Here is a 19,757-nt window from a genome sequence, read left to right on the forward strand (position 1 = left end):
CAAAATGCTATTTTTTACTGTACTTTATAAATATCAACAGCTCTGATCTCTGTAATAGACCCACTCTTCAGCTCTGGGATGAACCAGAAGCCAAATCTGTAAATACCTTGTGGGTCTGTGTCCAGGAACTTTTTTTTTCTATGAAGAAACAAAACAAACGAGGAGGAGGGGAAGGACGAAAGCAAGATGACTTCTGGGAAGAGGAACAAAATCGAGTTTTCTTTCAAGAGACATCCTTCCTGAGGAGATGGACACCACAACAGCGTCAGAGAGCACAGCGGCCAGCCCCAGGAAGTGAGAAAGGCACCCCTGGCTGCTGTGAGGTTGGGGTGCTGCCCACGCAGTTTCAGTTCACTTGAGAGATGGCAAAAAATCTAGAAATGCTTTAGGACCAGACTTCAACTTCTTCAAACTCTTGTCATGCACTGTGAGTGTCTACTCAGTTGTTTTGGTTGGGTTTCTTGTTTCTCTTTTCTTTTAAAAATGTCTTTACTGACTGGCTCCAGGCTTGTTTGCCTAAATTCTTAGGTCGTTTACACAAGTTCTAAATTCTTCTAGAACTTTAAATCCATTGGAAGCAAACCCAGCTAGTGTAGATCTGAGGCCTGTTGGTGTGAGGAGGTGTCCCAGCAGGGCACCTGACAATGTTCAGAAGGTCTTAGCTATGTTACCTTACACAAACTGTGACCTAGTGGCAATAATTACCTCAAATGTGGGCGTTCGTCCTGGTTTTAGCCTTTTTTTGAAATCATGTAGCCAGCTTGATCTTGTGATTTAAAAGACTGAATTCTCTCTGGGCTGAAGGTAAAGATCAATGCACACCCTGGCCACTGTTGCCTAAGGGACTCCTGAGAATAGCTCGTCCTCACAGCAGAAGTGAAACCAAAAGAGATGATTCCGTGTGTCATCGTGTGGTGGTCAGGTGCACGGGGGCACGTCTCTCGGTACTGTAACATGCCCTTTGATTTCTCCAATATCAAGGAAACTACACAGTTGACTGTAGATACTCAAGCATACTTCTGGCTACATTTTATAGTTAAAGTATTTTATAGTTTACATTTAGCCTGGTACTTTTTTAAAAGAAAATTGTTTATAACTGACATCTTCAACCACAGTAATATAACTCATGTTAGAAGCTGTGTCTCCCCAAGGCAGGCATGTTCCACTCATACTGTTCTGTAGCCCGACATGTGTGTTTCCCTTATTGTTGCTTTCCAGTGAACCTGAGAGAATGTGAAAGGAAGGTCTAGAGGAAATGGGGAGCGGGGGGGTGAGTCCTGAACCTGGGCCAGATGCAGTCCTGCGCCATGTTGCCTGGCCTTCCTGACAGTGTGGAGGGGCAGTGAGATGTGATCCCTGCTTTACCAACTTTGTCTCAATTTGAATGCTTTCCTTATGACTAGATCACTCACCTGGCAGTACGTGATGCTGGTACTCAGCAGCCGAAGACATGGCTGCTGTTTCAGGGTCCCCAGTGAACCTCGGCCAGCATTTTGAGAGGGAGAACCGTACCCCTGGGCCCATGTTCGCTGCCTGGGTTTTCTACATGTCTCTGTTTTAGTAGGATTTTTTTTTTCCCTTTAAAACAAAACCCATGTAAAATGATGTATAATTTAAATTTCCATTGTCTGGCTAAGATCTGAAACCAGTTCAGAGGGTGGGCCTTGGCTTCCAAACCCAAGGAGCTGGGGTGGGCAGTGTAGGATGGTCCATGGAGACTGGGTCCACAGAGGGGATTTACAATGACTGAAACAGGCTCCAGAGACAAGAGTGGGCTCCACTGTTAGGCGGGAGAAGATAGGAAACGTCAGTGTCCCTGACCGTTTTGTTGGGTTTGGGTTTGAGTTTTTCTTGGGATGTTGTGTTGTGTTTTTAAAACAGGGTCCCGTTACGTAGCCCTGGCTGGTCTGGAACTCACAATGTGGACTGGATTTTGTTTGGTTTTTGTTTTCTCTTGTGCTACCACTGAACTATGGAGACCCCATGGCGATCTGTGTGTGATGTGACCCTGAGCGCTGCAGCACACCAGCACCAGGGTCTGCTCCCTCCCTCCCATGCTTGCTTTGCGCCTGTGGCCCGTGCTCACAGCATGCTCTTGTGATCAGTTCAAATGTCCTTGTAGAATGTTCTTCATCTCGCCCTTCTTAGTCATACTCCAAGGAGCGTGTGTGTGTGTGTGTGTGTGTGTGTGTGTGTGTGTGTGTGTGTGTCTCGTTTCCTTTGCACTAATAAACCAAATGAATTTTATGTCATTGTCTTTGGAGCTAACCCATGTTTTTAAAAAAATGAGAGGTATGGAAGTGGGCTTTTCATTTGAAAAGTAAATTTACTGTATTTAAAAAAGGGCTTTGCTATCACTCTCTTTAGTTCCCTCTCAACCAATTTCCACGTGCCCTTCAAGGCAGAGGTCCTGTTCGCACTGCCTCCAAGTCTGTTGGCTTCCTGCCCTTGCACATCCCCCTCTCTTGTGTTGCTACCCATTTAAAGCTGGCTTTTCTTCCGTGGGTTACCCAGGGCACACAATCATTTCTAGCCCCCCAAAGTACCCTTCACCCGTTTGCGTGTGTTTTTTAACCAAATGAAGTTGACAAGAAAGGTGTATGTTGGGGCTGCAGGATTCCTCGTGGAGTAGAAGCACTGTATAGATAGAGATGTTGCTAGATATGCTTGTGTGTATATATATATCAAGCCAAATTTCTGATAGAAAAAGTATAGCTTTATGGGTGAGAAGAAAGAGGAGCCCTTTAGAGGTTGGAGCCAGCCTCAGTGTGTCCAACGAGCAAGACACAGTGTGCTCCTTCACGCGCAGCTAAGGCCCCCACCCCTAGCCCTCACCATCCACCAACCTCAGTGAGCTGGGAGGCCTGCCAGGGTCCCCAGCAACAACAGCATAGGGGAGTGAGGGGACATAGATCAGAATGACTGGAATTTTCATCCCACTCTGCTCTGACTACATGAATTGCGCTGCAGCCTGATAGTTTATCGTGTTCCCAAACATGAAGATGGCAAGAGAGATCAGTAACAATGCTTAGCTTTCAGCTGCCCGTGAGTTCAGGATGCTCGGACAGAAAGACACGCCCCTCAAAACAAGAACAGGGAAAAGGGGACCTGGCAGTGCCCATCCCCCAGCCCAAGGAAGGAGGCTCCCTCCCCCAGGTCATCTCAGCTCAGCCTTGATAACCTCTTAAGAGCCCTGGCCCATCACGTTTCTTCACTGTATGGTTTCTGTAATAAAGTGTTAATCCATGTTAATCTGTGTGGGGATTATTGCGTGCAACAGTATTTTCTCGTGTACCTCTTTTTCCTCTGTGACGTGTCCCTCTTTTATTTATAAATGTCTACTTTTTTTTTTTTTAAGGACAAACCAGTGTGTCGTAGACCTCTGTGTAACCTGTTCCTTAGTCTCATTATAGGAATCTTATAAGGATGGATATTTTACTTGGCTTTAGAATGTTTTTCAAGAAAACTAATTCTTAACTGATGAAGTCGTTGCTACTAAAATGCTTGTTTTCATCATGACGTCGTGCGCTTCTAAATTAATCATCATTTTCGTTGTAGAAAAATGGAGTGAATTTATATTAGTCTTGGAAACTAATAATAGCATTGTAAATTTATGAGATGATTTTAACAGAAAAAAATTATAGAAGAATATAGTTATTTTAATTGTAATATTACTAACTGTAGGGTGAGAAAGGGGGGTCCTGTTGTGGTGAACTCTGTTATAGCTTGTTACTCAGTTTCTTTTTTATCATTTTTTTGGTCTCTGAGGTGAAGCGAGTTATTAATTGGATCTGTAAACTCACATATGCATATTGTATATGTGTAGAGATGTGATCACACTGTCTTGGAATTACATTAAACTGTTTGAAATCACTGTACTTTGCCCAGCAGCTTCGTTATCCAGAGCCTCACTAGAGGGCGCTGCTCACTGCCTCCGAAAGGACTCTTAACCCGCCCTCATGCTGGCTGGCGAGAGGCGGGCCTTGTGGTCACTTCCCCACCAACCGGTCTCCTGGACCCCATTGTCTCCTCCAAGCTACCGTGAGCCCATCCGAGCCCCGAAGCGTTGCTATCCTGTGGCCCTGCCGACATTCCTCCCAGATCTGTGTCCTGTTGTTTCACCCTGAGTTCCACAGGCAACCTCAGTGTGGCACAGCCCCATGGCCAGGGCTGCGGTCCCCACGGGAGCCTCGCTCAGGCCTGCCTCCACCTACCCATCCCTCCCCCAGCCTAGAAGATACCACATCCTCCTCTGGTCACAGCTCCCTGTGTCAATGATTTTGTTGTTGCTTTGGTTTTTGCCAATATCTACAAAATTTGCCATTCCTTTCTCCTCAGCCCTGCAAGCCCCATTGCATTCTGGCTTTAGAATTTGCCCGTTCCATGTGCTTCATATGCGTACACTCATTCACTATTTGTCCTTTTATGCCTTATTTTAGAATAATGATTTTTGTTTCATTCATGTTAATAGAATGGGTCAGAATCTCCTTTTATAGACTGAATAGTATTCCATTGTAGGAACATACCACATTTTGCATGAACATCTGCCCTGCTCCCCCTTGTGGCCTTTCTAACACCACTGTGAACGTCGGTGAGCAAAATTCTCTTCAGACCTCCGCTCTTGAGTCTTTCAGAAATGTCTTATGGAGGTGGGATTACTGGGTCATACGACAATGTTAACTTTTAAGGAACCATCTTGGTGCCCCAACGGTGGCTCACTTTGCACTCCCGTCTTCAGTGCACAGGCTCCATGTTCTTCCCAGCACTCCTGTCCTGGCTTCTCTCTTTAGTATCCTCAGGATCTTCTGCCTCCAACTCTTACACACTCCCTATTCATCCTAAACACTGGGGCCCCTTAACTTACTCTCGCCCATAACTTGAGCAGCCGCCAACCCTTGCTTCCACCATATACCTGCTGTGAATCCACTCCGTCACCCAAATGCTAAGCTCCTGAGATCTGTTGGAGTAGACCTGACCCTGCAGACCCCTGATCCTCCATGCAGACCCCTGATCCTCCATGCAGACCCCTGATCCTCCATACAGACCACTGACTCTAACTCCTGATCCTCCATGCAGACCCCTGATCCTCCATACAGACCACTGACTCTAACTCCTGATCCTCCATACAGACCACTGACCCTGCAGACCCCTGATCCTCCATACAGACCACTGACCCAGCAGACACCTGGGCCCCATAGACCACTAACCCAGCAGACACCCTGGTCCTTATAGACCTCTGACCCAGCAGACACCCTGGCCCCTATAGACCATTGACCCAGCAGATACCCTGGACCCATAGACCATTGACCCAGCAGACACCCTGGCTCCATTGAACACTGACCCAGCAGACCCCTTGCTTCCACCATATACCTGCTGTGAATCCACTCCATCACCCAAATGCTAAGCTCCTGAGATCTGTTGGAGTAGACCTCCTGACCCTGCAGACCCCTGATCCTCCATGCAGACCCCTGATCCTCCATACAGACCACTGACCCTGACTCCTGATCCTCCATACAGACCACTGATTTTATAGACCACAAACAGGCATAATCCCCCCGCCCCCCCTCCCGCCATAGACCACTGGCCCAGCATCCTGGCCCTACAGACCTCTGACCCCATAGACCACTGATCCAGCAGACCCCCTGGCCGTTCACCCTATAGACCACTGATCCAGCAGACCCCCTGGCCGTTCACCCTATAGACCACTGATCCAGCAGACCCCCTGGCCGTTCACCCTATAGACCACTGATCCAGCAGGCCCCTAACTAAGATAGCCCTCAATACTAGATTCCCCAACCTCTTCAGCCATGCAGACAAATAGCTCGTGGCTTTAGTCAGGCCCTCTGTATCCCAGCCACCGTGACTGATGAGAAACAGTCCCCATTTCTGCTGCCTTACTTTCCTAGATTCCTTTTCTCCATAGTAACCAAGAGGCTTCCTCAACCCCAGCTCCTCTCCAACCTGGGAGTCAGCCTCATCACCTTCCCTTGGCTGTCCTGGCCACTCAGCCTGGAGCTGCAGTCCCCTTACACCCAGCCTCCACCCTGTAGAAGCAGCTCAGTAGAGCCAAATTCCCCCACCCCACACTGAGACCATCTGCCACCATCCACTTACTATTGATGATTGACTGGGGGCACTTGAGTTTGAACCCAGGCCTTGGGCATGCTAGGCAATCACTCTACTGCTAAGCACATCCCCAACCCTTTTTATTTTTGAATATTGAGACAGGGTCCTGCTAATTTACTCAAGCTACCCTCATACGCAATGCAGAGCCCAACTAGGCCTTGAATTTGTGATCCTCCTGCCTCAGCTTCCCAAGTAGCTGGGCTCACCATTTCCTTTTTGTTTGTTTCTTTGTTGTTTCATTTGTTTGTTTTTCGAGACAAAGTCTTCCTGTGTAGCCTTGGCTGTCCTGGACTTGCTTTGTAGACCAGACTGGCCTCGAATTCACAGTGATCTTTCTGCCTCCGCCTCCTGAGTGCTGGGATTAAGGGCGTGCGCCACCACTGCCCGGCTGGCTCACCATTTCTTAAATACATATCTGTCCCACTTAAACTCATAAAGAGATGCCATATAGAGTCTCTTCTTTGGGGACATTGCATCTGATGGTACTTCTAAAACAATGCTACACTCCAAGTCCCCTTGTAGTAAAGATGCTGGACAGCCCTACACACTTTTTATATTCTGTTTCAGTGATGTCTTGGGTTTATGGCAGCCACCTCTCTCAAAATCTTTACCCATGGATCAGGACGGATAGTGAGATAAATGCTGACACCTTGGTATGTGGAAGGCCAGAGGCAGAAGGAAAATGCTGATCCTGGAGACAGCCCTCTAGCTGAAGGAAAGACATTTTAAGCTGCCACGGGCCACTGAGGCATACACAGCAAGCTGTGTGGTTGGTCCAGGTCAGGTTCAACTCCAGGATCTGTTCTTTATCCTTAGGAAATCTGGGAAGTCCCTAGGCCCTGGTACCCCAGCATGCTACCTGGGAATAAAGTAATGTGAAGATTAGCCAGACAGCCGGCCCCCCCAAGACCCTTTTCATTGTGTCAAGCAAGCTATTGAAAGTACTGGTTTGTAGCCAGGCGGAATGGCCCACGCCTTTAGTCCCAGCACTCAGGAGGCAGAGACAGGCGGATAGCTGTGAGTTCAAGGCCAGCATGGTCTACCAAGTGAGTCCAGGACAGCCAAGGGTACACAGAGAAACCCTGTCTCAAAAAAAAAAATCTAAAATAAAGGCCACTGAGATGGTTCAGTGGGTACAGGTTGCCTGCTGCCAAGCCCAAGGACCTGGGTTTGATCCCAGGACCCACATGGTGAAAGGAAGAACCAGCTCCTCCTGTCCTCTGACCATGTACACCATGTACACCATGGCACACGTGCTCCACACGCGTGCACTAAAATGGAATAATATGTTTTAAAAACATAAAATAAAATGTGTAAACAGAAAAATAAAGAAACTTATTCTAAGGCTAGGAAGATTATGGTCTAGGTGAGACGTAAATAAAACCTGGAGCCAGATGGAACACTAAAACTACAGCCAGGTGACTCCCCAGTTCCGTGAGGAGTGACCCAGAAAAGCTAGCCGGTGGATGCTGGCACCACCGCCTTTAAGAAAGGTTTCAAGCCAGGCATGGTGGCGCACGCCTTTAATCCCAGCACTCGGGAGGCAGAGGCAGGTGGATCACTGTGAGTTCGAGGCCAGCCTGATCTACAAAGTGAGTCCAGGCAAGGCTTCACAGAGAAACCCTGTCTCGAAAAAGAAAAAGAAAGAAAGAAAGGTTTCAGGGGGTTTGTTTTATTGTTGTTTTTAGTTTTTAGTTATTCTTCTCACAGATTCTATAAGAGGTAAAATTAAGCAGGAATCATCCAGGCATTGTGGTGCACGCCTTTAACCCAGCACTATGAAGGCAGAGGCAGGTAATCTCTCTGAGCACAAGGCCAACCTAGTCTACGTAGTGAAATATGAGAGGAAGGGCAGCGGACACTAGTCTAGTTGAAAAAAAGAAAAAATCAAGGGAAAACGAAATTCAAAATGTGAAAGACTGTGGAAGTAAAAAGGCTCAACAAGGAAAAGAAGGTAGGCGTGGCTTACGCAGTCCCAGCACTCAGGAAGCTGAGGCAGGAGGATCACCAAGAGTGCTAGGCCAAATAAAATAATAAAGGAAAAGTTAATTGATACAGTTTTATATAAAATAATAGTTTCGTTTGATTTTTAAAAGTGATAGTTTTCCATTGCTGACTTTTTGATGGGATTTTTCTCAGTCATCTGACACAGGAAGCGATGGCTGTGCTTTATGTGGCTGAGCAGGCTCACAGGGAGAAGGCCGAGCAGTGACTTACAGTAAGGGTGGTCATGAGCCAGAAGAGCCTGATAGAGTAGGGGTGGCAAAGAGGAAGCAGAAGGTGCCAGGTGTGTCCATTTGTTTTTCTGATGGTCTCAATAAATATTGACAAAGAGAAGTCATTTACTAGCACTGGTGTTCTCATTAAAAGAGAGAGGCCACGCACTTTTATCTTTATTGCTCATGATGATGATGGGCAGGCAGAGAGACAAGGACTCCGGGTCTCTGACTATGCCGAAAAACACTGTGAGGGTAGAAACTACTCATAAGTGATAACGGCCCCTTGATCAACATAATGGACAAAAACTTAGAAGAGTCCCCAGAAACTTTTTTTTTCCCTCCACAAGATTTCACAGAGCTCCATGGCTTATGACAGGCCTGTGGCAAGGGTCTCATTTGTTTTCTGATGGAGGACCAGCCAGGTAAGACCACATAGAGGCAGTCCATGGAAGACTATCCACCATCCTCACGGTGGGGAGCATGGTGGCACACAGACAGACATGGCGGCTGGATCTGCAATTAGCAGGAAGAGAGAGAGAGAGAGAGGGAGGGAGGGAGGGAGGGAGGATGGGAGGGAGGGAGGGAGGGAGGGAGGGAGGGAGAGAGGCAGGCAGGCAGGCAGGCAGACAGACAGACAAGGCCTGACTTTGGCCCTTGAAAGCTCAAAGCCCACGGCTAGTAACATACTTCCTCCAATAAAGCCACCCTCCTCCAATAAGGCCACACCTCCTCCAATAAGGCCACATCCCCTCCAACAAGGCCACACCCCCTCCAACAAGGCCACACCTCCTCCATCAAGGCCACACCTCCTAATCCTTGTCAAGTAGTACCTTTCCCTAATGACCAAGCATTCAAATATGTGAGCCTAGGGGACCCATTCTCAGTCAAGCCACCACAGATCCCCTGAAACCAGAGTTGTTACTGACAGTTGTGACTCACCATGTAGCCACTGGGCCCTGAACCCAGGCCCTCTTGCAAGCATAATAAGTGCTTTGAAGCTCTAAGCCATCTCTCCAGATCGGTGAGGTGAGTGAGAGGTAAGGGGCGAAAAGCTTTCCTTCGCTGAACCCTGCGCCCTTCCAGAGACTTTGCTGGCCAAGCACAGGTTGAGAGGAAACATGACCAGGTGCCTGGCAGTGCCCTTCACCACACTAATTAGTGGAAGAGCACCCCCAGAATCCCCTAGCTACATGGTCCTACATCCTTCCCAAGAAGACCCAAATTACCCATGTTGGAAGAAATACCTAGAAAACATGCAGAAAAGTTAACAGAAATTAGTAGTTTTGTCCGAAAATTTCATTCAAAGGGACAGAACAGGACCCTGCAGGACTCAGTTTGCCTCGGAGGCATTTTCTGAAAATGGGCCAGGATCCAAGCAGCCATACATAGCACACTTGGTTGCAGACACCAGGAAGAAGTCAGGCTCCTGGGCAGGCAGCATGGGACCCCCAAATGTGCTGGAAAGAAGAGGCTCCCCAGAACCTCTCCAGCCCCTTCCCAAGCAAACCTGGATGCCTAAGGCCAGAAGACCCTCAAAGGCTCTTACCCAACACGAGCTTCACCAAACCTTCCCATGCATATCACCCCATCCTTCCCCATTTGTCTCCAATGCTCCAGAACATTCCAGTGCTTTCTAGTTCCTCTTCTCCCTACATGTTCCCATATCCCCACACACCTAGCATGGTGTCTGTGACATGGTAGGTGTCTTAGCATTACCATTGCTGTGACGAAACACCATGACCTAAAGCAACTTGGGGTGGAAAGAGCTTACGTAGCTCACACTTCCACCTCACTGTTCATCACTGAAGGAAGTCAGGACAGGAACTCAAATGGGGCAGGAACCTGGAGGCAGGAGCTGATGTAGAGGCCATGCTGCTTGCTTACTGGCTTGCTCCTCATGGCTTGCTCAGCCTGCTTTCTTGTACAACTCAGGACTGCCTGCCCAGGGATGGCACCACCCTTCATGGGCTGGGCCCTCCGGTCATTAATCACTAAGAAAACTCCCCACAGGTTTGCCTGCCCACAGCCCATGGAGGTATTCAGGTCCCCGCCCCCTTAGATGTCTCTAATTTGTGTCAAGTTAGCATAAAACTAGGCAGTACAACTGACTCCTTGTCAACTTGAAATACAAATATTACATCACTTTTCAGCTAGAACGTTTCCTTTCTCATTTGTCATCAAGATGGCATTTTGTTTGTTTGTTTGGTTGGTTTGGTTTGGTTTGGCATGTTTTTTGGGGTTGTTGTTTTTGTTGTTGTCTGGTTGGTTGGTTTCTCTATGTAGCCCTGGCCATCCTGAAACTCACTGTGTAGACCAGGCTGGCTTTGAACTCAGACACCCACCTGCCTCTGCCTCCCAAGGGTTGACATTAAAGGGGTGCACCACCACCACCTGAACAAGAGGACACTTTAATAAAAATATTACAATATAAAACAAATAACTTTAGAAGCCTCATTGTTTTTACAAATTCAAACACTTTAAAAAGTTCAGCCTCTTTAAAATTATTCTCTCTTAAAATCCAAGGTCTCTGTAAAACTCCAAAAAATCTCTTTAGAAGTCCAAAGTCTCTCAACTGTGGGTGCCAGCAAAATTTTAAAAAATAAACACTTTTCTTATTTCGAAAGGGAATAACCAGGACTCAGTCACAACCTGAACAAAGCAAAACCAAGCTCCAGCAGTGTAAATAGCACAAGGCGTAATGCCTGGGGCTCACTCACGGTCTTCTGGGGTCGGGAGGGCTTGCCACGCACACACAACTTGTCTCCTTGCCTCGGGCCAGCTCCACTCCAAAGCTGCTGCTGTCCTGTGGCATTGGGGACTCCAAAATGCTGGGGTCTGCAGCCGCAGTTGGGCTACACTTTAACCAGGGGCCTTTCCTGGGCTCTCTCCATGGTGCCAAACCTCAACTCTCTGTGGCCCCTTCAGTCCTGGGGCTTCAACAGCTGAGGCCGCACCTTCACTGATGGCTTCTCCTGGCCTCTCACAGTGCCAAGCCTCAGCTGCCCTCCATGAGCCTTTGTACTTCAAAACCAGTATCACCTGGGAGACTCTTCCCGGTAACCAAGTTCAGCTGCTAGCCCAAACTACAACCTTGGCTGCCTCTGGGTGCTGACCCTGAGGAAACACTTCCTGGAAGATTTCACCTCAGTGAGCGGGTCTCTTCTTGAATCATAGCTAATTTCTCAGGTCAGGCTGACCAGCATCAATTGTCCCAGTACTTTAGTGGCACTGGTCTCTTCTTCTTCTTCTTCTTTTTTTTTTTGTTTTGTTTTGTTTTGTTTTTGTTTTTGTTTTTGTTTTTTCAAGACAGGGCTTCTCTGTGTAGTCTTGGCTGTCCTAGACTCACTCTGACCCCTCAGCTATAGCTGACTAAAACTAAAGATTCTCAACTCAAAATATCAAAAGGCCCTGATTAGAGTATTTCAGAGACCCTCAAACGTCTACCTGGAAAAACCAGGCCTCCACCGTCTGCACTGCCCTCAGCTTTCTTCTCCTCCAAGTCCCCACAGACCAGCTCCCCAAGCTTTGAACAGTTAGTGGGGTTTCCAGCCCAAAATTTCAAAGTTCTTCCACGATCCTCCCAAAACACAGCAACACCCCACAACCCTGCTACCAATTTGTCTTGGTTAGGGTCTCTATCGCTGTGATGAAACACCAAGACCAAAAGCAACTTGAAGAGAAATGGGTTTACTAGACTTACAATCTTCCACATCAGCGTACATCCTTGAAGGAAGGCAGGACAGGAACTCAGACAGCACAGGAACTTGGAGGCAGGAGCTGATGCAGAGGCCATGGAGGGGTGCTGCTTACTTGCTTGTCTCCATGGTTTACCTGGCCTGCTTGCTTGCTTGCTTGTCTGTTTATTTAGGATTTTTTTGTTTGTTTAGATTTTTTTGAGACAGGGTTTCTCTGTGTAGCCTTGGCTGTCCTAGACTCACTTTGTAGACCAGACTGGCCTTGGACTCACAGAGATCCACCCACCTCTGCCTCTGCCTCTGCCTCTGCCTCCCAGACTGCTGGGATTAAAGGCATGCGCCACCACACCCAGCTGGCATGCTTTCTTATAGAACCCAGGACCACCAGCTGAGGGATGGCACCACCCACAATGGGCTGGGCCCTCCCCCGGTCAATCCCTAACTAAGAAAATGCCCTACTAGTTTGCCTACAAACCAAGCTTATGGAGGCTTTTTCTCGCTTGAAGTTTTCTCCTCTCTGATGACTCTGGCTTGTGTCAAGTTGACATAAAACTAGCCAGCACAGAAGATGTGGATAAACATCTGCCATATAGAGTCAAAGGACAAAGAAGGTACCAGAATGGAGTCTGCCCTTCATACAGCCACCACCAACAGCAAATGAGGCCTCAGCTGGAAAATGCAGTCCATTTTGTTGCTCCTTTTTTTTTTTTTTCTCCCATCCTAGCTTCCTGCACGATGCTGCTTATCACACTGGGACAAGCGCATCTTTCTGGTGTCTCCCACACTGCCCCTCTGCCCCTCCCCAAGCTGTGAACCTGGAATAAATGGCAGCAGACACAGATGCAGTCATGTCTTTATTCCATTAGTGACCAGTACAACAGCACCACAGCACAGCAGAGGCCCTGCCTGAGGACCCCGGGAAGGCAGGGAGGACAGATATGGGGGTGGGGGCGCCTCCAGCCATGGGCTCTTCTCCTCAAGGTGTGGAGGGAGCTGTGCCTGTCTATCTGGCCCAGCCACCCGAGAGAAGCCACTCAGGAGGGCAGGTGGCCCAGCCAAAAGTCATACAACCCATGTTAGCCCCCATCTGCCCAGAAGCACCAGGGCTGCAGTGAGGAAGGTTCCAGGCGGAGCCAAGGAAGGGGTGACCTGTTGAGAAGAGCTTGCGTGTGTGTCGTATGCATGTGTGTACATGCATGTACACTTGTGTGCTTGTGTGTATGGGGGCAAGATGTCTACACTACTTAGCATATGAGATATAATTGCTAAGCCACAGGACCTGCCTGGGGACAAGAAAGACCAGGGACCAGGGCCTCGGAGCTCTGGAGCCTGAGGGGGACAGTGACAAAGGCCACCCTCCCCATCACTTCCATCCAGAGAGGGTGGCGGCTCCCGTTGGAAGCAGGGTGGCAGAACGGACACTGCCCTTGGGCCTGGGCAGAGGGGCCACCTCCAGCCTGAGTCCCATCATGTGTAGGCCATCTTGCTGCACACCCAGGGACGGGTCGTCAGGCACTCTGTTGACACCAGCCTGGTGGGCTCTACAAAGACGCACTCCCCCATTCCCGAGATGGTGAATCTGTGATAAGACGAGAAAAGACCAAGTGCTCGCATGCAGTCTGAGCTGCCCTCTGGCCTGCCCCTCCCTCGAGTTTTCACTACCAAGACAGACATTGGTGCACCTTTCCAGCTTGGTCCTCCACTGACCCAGTGGGACTGCTCCACACGCCTGCCACTGATGCTCCCCGCCTTCCATACCTTGTCTCTGTCCCTCCAGGGCCAGCTCTAAGGTACCTGGGTCAGAGCCACCTTCTGCCCACCTTATCTCCCACAGAATCCTGTTTGCACCAAGAGGCACATTTCCTCACAGCTTTGAGAGCTGTTTCTGTCCCCACCAGTCCCCAAGGCAGCCAGAGTCTAAACAGGGTGCAGGTTCTGTGCCCTGCTAAGCTAGGCTCCCTGATAGTACACAGTGTCCCGAAATGCAGGCTGAAGGAAATCACCCTCGCAGGGACTGGCTAAAACAACCTTAGTAATATACAGTCAGTCAAGTTGGAAGAATGGGGCTGCATGGCCTGGAACTCATGGAAACCACACACAGCCCTGGGAGCATTTCCTAGAAATCACACCATTTGCCCAGTTTGCTGTCTGGTAGGTGAGAGTGCCAGGCCCTTGCCCAGTGGCCACTCTTGAGAGACCTTAGCCTCCAGAACTCTCCAGACCACTAAAGGCAGGAAGTTTCCAGAAAGGCTCTTCTTCCATGGTCTAGGCTGGGAGAAAGAAAAAGATGCCGAGGAGCTAGGGAAAGGTGCCTCCCCTGAGCACCGGAGTGTGGGGAAGGCCGGGAAAGGCTGCCGGCTGGCACTGAGTTTCGATGGGCCACACTCTCACTTCAGCTCCTGCCTTGGGGACACTCTTGCCATGACCAGCAAGCTGACAGCTGTGCTTCTTCTGAGCTAGCACCCTAGGGAGCACTGCTCCCTAGAGCCTGGATCAGAAGCTGGAGTTCTCATTTCCCCAGAAGTGACCTTCCTGTCCCTAAGCCACCACACACACCTACACTCCCACCATCCCCACTGCGCAAGACCATCTTATCTCTTGGGCCACACAAACAGAGCACCACTGTGCTCCCAACACCTCCCTCAGGGCCCTGCACACAAAGACGCTGTCACCGTGAGCTGCAACGCTAGTGGGCAACTGTGCTCAGAGTCTATCATAGCCCACTAACTACAGAAGCCACACCTCCCATCATTCCTTGCAACCAGGTGTGGCCACGTGACTAAGTTCTGACCATCAGGAGTAGCATAGAGGGGTGGTCACAGATAGAGAGCATCTTCATCTTTCCCTGTGAAGCTCTGTGTAAAACAGGGCTGGACTTAGAGGGAAATCAAGTCAGTTTCATAAAGGGACCACTGCCACAGCCCTCCACTTGCTCCAGAGACCTGCCATCTGTAGCTACCACAAAGCCACATGGCTCTCTTTGAGAGCTGCCTCTAAGGGCTTACACCTTCCTCATCTAAGCTCATCTCTCTCCTAGAAAATGGCTCCTCAGCTCACGTGTCTGGGTCAAATGGGTCCCCGCTGACCCAATGGAAGTCGTCCCCAACTCTGCGCAGGCCAATCCAGGGCTCCCTCCGTGTGAACTTGAACAGAAATTCCTGCAAAAGGAAAGAGAGAAACTCGGCCGTGGAGTGCAGTCTTGTCACTGGAGAATGGCCCAAGCCAAGGCTCGGCCTGGGAAGAACCGGTGGGTACCTAGAGGATGTGTCACTTGACGGGAGGTTCCGGATCAATGACTACAGAGCCCTGGGCAGCCACACTGCTGGAGCCAGACTGGCACAGCTCCCCAAGGTTACCGTAGATGTCCCCAAAAGGTTGAGAAAGGGTCCCGTTCCCCAGCTTGCCTGGGCTAAGTAGCTGGGATTTGGGGGTGGCCTACTGGATGTGTTAGAGTCCTGGCCAAATCTTACACCCATCCCTACCCTACCCCCCGCCCCCGTAAGGTCCTACCTGTATTTCTAGGACTTTCCCAAAAAGCGAGGCAGAAATACTGCGTATTGCAGACAAACAGAAGTTGATTTAGAGACCTGCTTCTATCTTAGAAGAGTACAGCACTGTCACAAAGTCCAAAGTGAGCAAGCGGTTCAGGGAGTCTGTTTCTTTAACCTTTCTGTTGGCAAAACAGCTTGAGGTATTAACTGAGACTTCGCCTTGGCTTATATGGTAGAAAATGAGGATGTGTTTTACATTGTACAAGTGTGTTCCCAGCCCGTACGTCACCCTCTTAATACTGTTAGCTCAGCCAAGCAGCCTTGGATGAAAGTGGCCTGGAGGATGGAGGCTCAGGTGTCTAAGACCCCAGGGGCCTCACCTGTACACCCACGCTGTACAGTGGCTGAGCAACTGGAGACAGGCACCCTGGGGGTCATTCTGCTTGGGTGTGGACCTCCCATCAGGGTTGGGCATGGGCGTGAGGGTCCGTGCTCCCGACCCGTGTGCTCACCAGTTCTTTCTGGCTTTGGATCACAGCCAGCGCCGCCTCGTGGGTGTGGCAGTACTGCCTTCCGGTGTTCCAGTCTCTAGGCTCCTCCGAGAAGAAGTAGCATTTCCTCCCATATAGCAGCCAGTCCTCCGGGCAGGGTGACTCGCATTTGATACAGCCTTTGGATGCTTTGGGGGGGGAGGGGGAGGGGCTGAGTGTCTGTGAGTGTGCCCAGCATGCCTCCAGCCCTCTGTCTGTCTGTCTGGACCTCAGCGCCCTTCAGAGACACTGCTGAAGTCACCGTGCCTCAGGGAGGAGTCCCAGAGGAAATGAACAAGGGGGCACTGAGGAAGCTGGCCAGTGTGTGACCATGGGGACAGTAGAGGGGCAAAGCCAAGGTAAGATCTCCTCTCTCCTAACCCTAGGAACTCAGACCAGGAAGGGACCTGAAGGCCACATCTCTGCAGTCAGTGTGTCACACTCCACTTTCCTTACCACTCTCTCTCACTGGCTAGCTCCATAACCCTGCTGGGAAATTCTTTTAAATTTTTGAGTCCTGAGCCATGTAGATGGCTCAGTGAGTAAAGACACTTTGTCTCCAGGCCTGACCGGCCAAGTTGCATCCTCAGAACCCACTCAATGGAAGGAGGGAACTAACCCCTGCAAACTGTCGCCTGACTTCTAAACCCATGACCCCACCAATAAATACTAATGTAAAAAAAAGTTTTTTTAAATGGAGACTGGAGAGATGGCCCTTAAGTTAAGAGCACTGCTGTTCTTGTACACAATCTGGGTTCAATTCCTTGGCTTCTCAGCTGAGGCAGCTTGAAACTGTGTACAACTCCCGTCCTAGAGGATCCCATGCCCTCTTCAGGCCTCCACAGCAGACAGACATGTGCGCACGCACACACACACACACACAGACCCGTCCACACAGACACACACACATATAGATACACACACAGATATGGACACACACATACAGACACACACATATAGACACACACAGAGACACACATATAGACAGACACACACAGACACAGACCCACACAGATATACAGACACACACATACAGACACGCACATACAGACACGCACATATAGACACACAGACAGACACACACAGATAGACACACACAGACACAGACCCACATACATAGACAGACGCAGACCCACCCTGACATACACACACACATACACACACACATATATAGACATACACACACACATAGACACACACAGAGACACACACTCTCTTTTTAGGGAAAGCAGCTTAGAATGTCCATCAACCCTCTAAGACTCGTCACCATGTGGGTCTCCTGGAAACCAGAACATGTGTTAATCCAAAAATAGTCATCGTTTGTACAGCTCTGTTCTACATGTGTCTCTGTCTCTTGGGTTCATCTGATGTTTGGTTTTACTGTTAGCCCTGGCTGTCCTGTACCTCACTATGTAGACCAGGCTGACCTAGAACTTACAGAGATCTGCTGGTTTCCGCCTCCTGAGGGCTGGGATTAAAAACATGAGCCACAATGTCTGGCTCATTTGAAGTTTCAAATGTAAGGTTTAGTTTTGGATTTGGTACAGTCTCATGCAGCCAAAGTTGACTTCAAGTTCTCCAAGGCTGACCTTGAACTCCTGAACTCCAGTTCTGGGGTAACAGGTGTGTGCCACTATGCAGGCCTTAAAGGTAAATTTAATCTTGATTGTTTTTCCCATCCATCATATGGAATTGTGTTAACTTCAAATTCCACGAGCATATGCTGTGTTTTGTTTTGTTTTTCCTTACAAGTAATTAATTAAAATACTGGGCAAAATGGGGCCAAGATTACGTCATACTACTCAAGGAGCCACACTGTCCTGGGGGCCTACCACCACATGGGCACAGAGTCACTGCTGGACACTCCCTGGGCCCACCCACCTACTCACTGACTCAGGTCCTCTCGAGAACACTGACCATGGTGTGGCTACCTCCCTGGGTTCCCCTGAGAACAGCTGAGCTTTGCTGAAAGCACCAGTCCTGTGTCCAGATGTTCCCTAACCTCCTGACCCAGGACAAGAATGAAAGGAAAATAACTCCTTGTGTATAGCCTTATTATAGACAAAGTCGATCTGGCCCCAGTGGCTACTCGGTCCATTTGCAAATACATTCAGACCCTCTGCTTATCAAACAAGTTGGACAAGGGAGATCTCAGTAGAGACTGATAGCGTGTCAGTGGATTTTCACCATTTTAATAAGGCTACCTAACTGCTTTCTAAAGATTGAAGACCAGGAGTTCAAGGCCAGCCTCAACAACACGGGGAATTCAAGGTCAAACTGGGCTACATCAGAGCCTGTCTCGAGGAGGAGGAAGAAAAGGAGGAGGAGGAGGAGAGGAAGAGCCCCCAGCACTTAGTCTAGGATCTTCCATGTAGCAAGGCTCAATAAGTGTTTGCTGAATGAATGTGATATTTAGTCTCATGTCTCCAAATTATCACCTCCAAGGCGTTGCCTGCTGCTCTGAATACCCACGGCACTTATGAACTGGTTCCTTGGAACCATTCTTCCTACACAGCCAATGAAGGAAAGGGAAGTGCACAGTCCACGTGGGATTGTATTACTTTAGGCTACCATTACATTAACAACCCACACTTATCTCTAATTTACTGTGCCCCACCCCACCCCAGAATTCCTGATATGTGGAGGAATTTGCCTAGCTGGACATGCTGGGCCCAGCGTGCCAGAGCCACACCGCTGCCACACTCTGGCATGCACACTCACCCAAGATGCTCATGACCACCAGGATGGCAAACAGAAGGACTGCAATGGCTCCCAGCAGCAGGCGTGTGGTAGTATCTAAAGAGAAGACAGATGGGTCAGTGTTGGCTGCCACCCTGTCACCAACCACCACCACCACCCCCAAAGCCAACAGCAGGAGCTTCGTGGGGTGGAACTGGACCCAGCCCTCGGGGTGACGTGGCGGTGCCTGCCATTTGAGAGCCACTTTTCTGGGCCATGGCCCCCATTCTGTCACCCCTGCTGCCCACAGACCCCTTCTACGGCAGCCACACCTTTCTGATCTAGATGTGGTTTTCCAGAACATTCCATGTTCCACCCACTCTGCCCTTACAACCAGTGACAGGGTCTCTGCTCCCCAGGTCTTCCTCCTGGCACCCTGCCCACCCTGTAACATCTGTCACCTGCCCACACCCTCCAACTTCTTACTTACTGTTATTTCCCACTTAGCATTTTTTTTTCCTTTCAGTTTTTTGAGACAGGGTTTCTCTGTGGACCCCTGGCTGTCCCAGACTTTATAGACCAGGCTGGCCTCGAACTCACAGAGATTCACCTGCCTCTGCATCCCAAGTGCTGGGATTAGAGGCATGAGCCACCACTGCATGGCTTAACATTTTTATCTTAATAAAAGAAGCCTTTTAGATTTATAACATAGGGCTTTCTTTTTTAAGATTTGCACTGGGATTCATAAATTTGTGTTGTGATGTGAAAATCTGAGCTGTGATGTGTACATTTGTGTTGTGATAAGTAATTTGTATTGTGATAGTAATTTGTACTGTGATGCGTAGATTTGTATTGTGATATGTAGGTTTTTATTGTGGTGTGTAACTTGTGAGATACATATAACACACTATAAATTTTGCCATTTTAACCATTTTAAGTGCTTGCTTAATAGCATTACGTAGCCAGGCTATCCCCGTTATCTGTTTGCAAAACATTCACCTCTGGCAGCAAAGGCTC

The 19,757-nt window shown here is 49.1% G+C and overlaps 1 protein-coding gene across 2 annotated transcripts in view; it reads right to left on the reverse strand.

The window, feature by feature from the left end:
- Window positions 1–12,881: 12,881 nt before the first annotated feature.
- Window positions 12,882–19,757, reverse strand: part of CLEC2L (C-type lectin domain family 2 member L) — a 16,379-nt gene continuing 9,503 nt past the window's right edge. Inside the window, exons 2-5 of one of the 2 annotated variants that reach the window (XM_084785544.1) lie at window positions 18,783–18,857; window positions 16,044–16,210; window positions 15,127–15,198; window positions 12,882–13,619 (exon numbers count right to left, since the gene is read on the reverse strand). In XM_084785544.1, the coding sequence (XP_084641670.1) occupies window positions 13,404–13,619; window positions 15,127–15,198; window positions 16,044–16,210; window positions 18,783–18,857 (530 nt within the window). In that variant the 3' untranslated portion in view covers window positions 12,882–13,403. Of the gene's footprint in view, window positions 13,620–15,097; window positions 15,199–16,043; window positions 16,211–18,782; window positions 18,858–19,757 lie in introns of both variants that reach the window. The other variant, XM_084785545.1, reaches the window with a different exon arrangement.

The sequence above is a fragment of the Acomys minous genome, assembly GCF_964271855.1.
Source record: "Acomys minous genome assembly, chromosome: 6".
NCBI classification, from domain to species: domain Eukaryota; kingdom Metazoa; phylum Chordata; class Mammalia; order Rodentia; family Muridae; genus Acomys; species Acomys minous.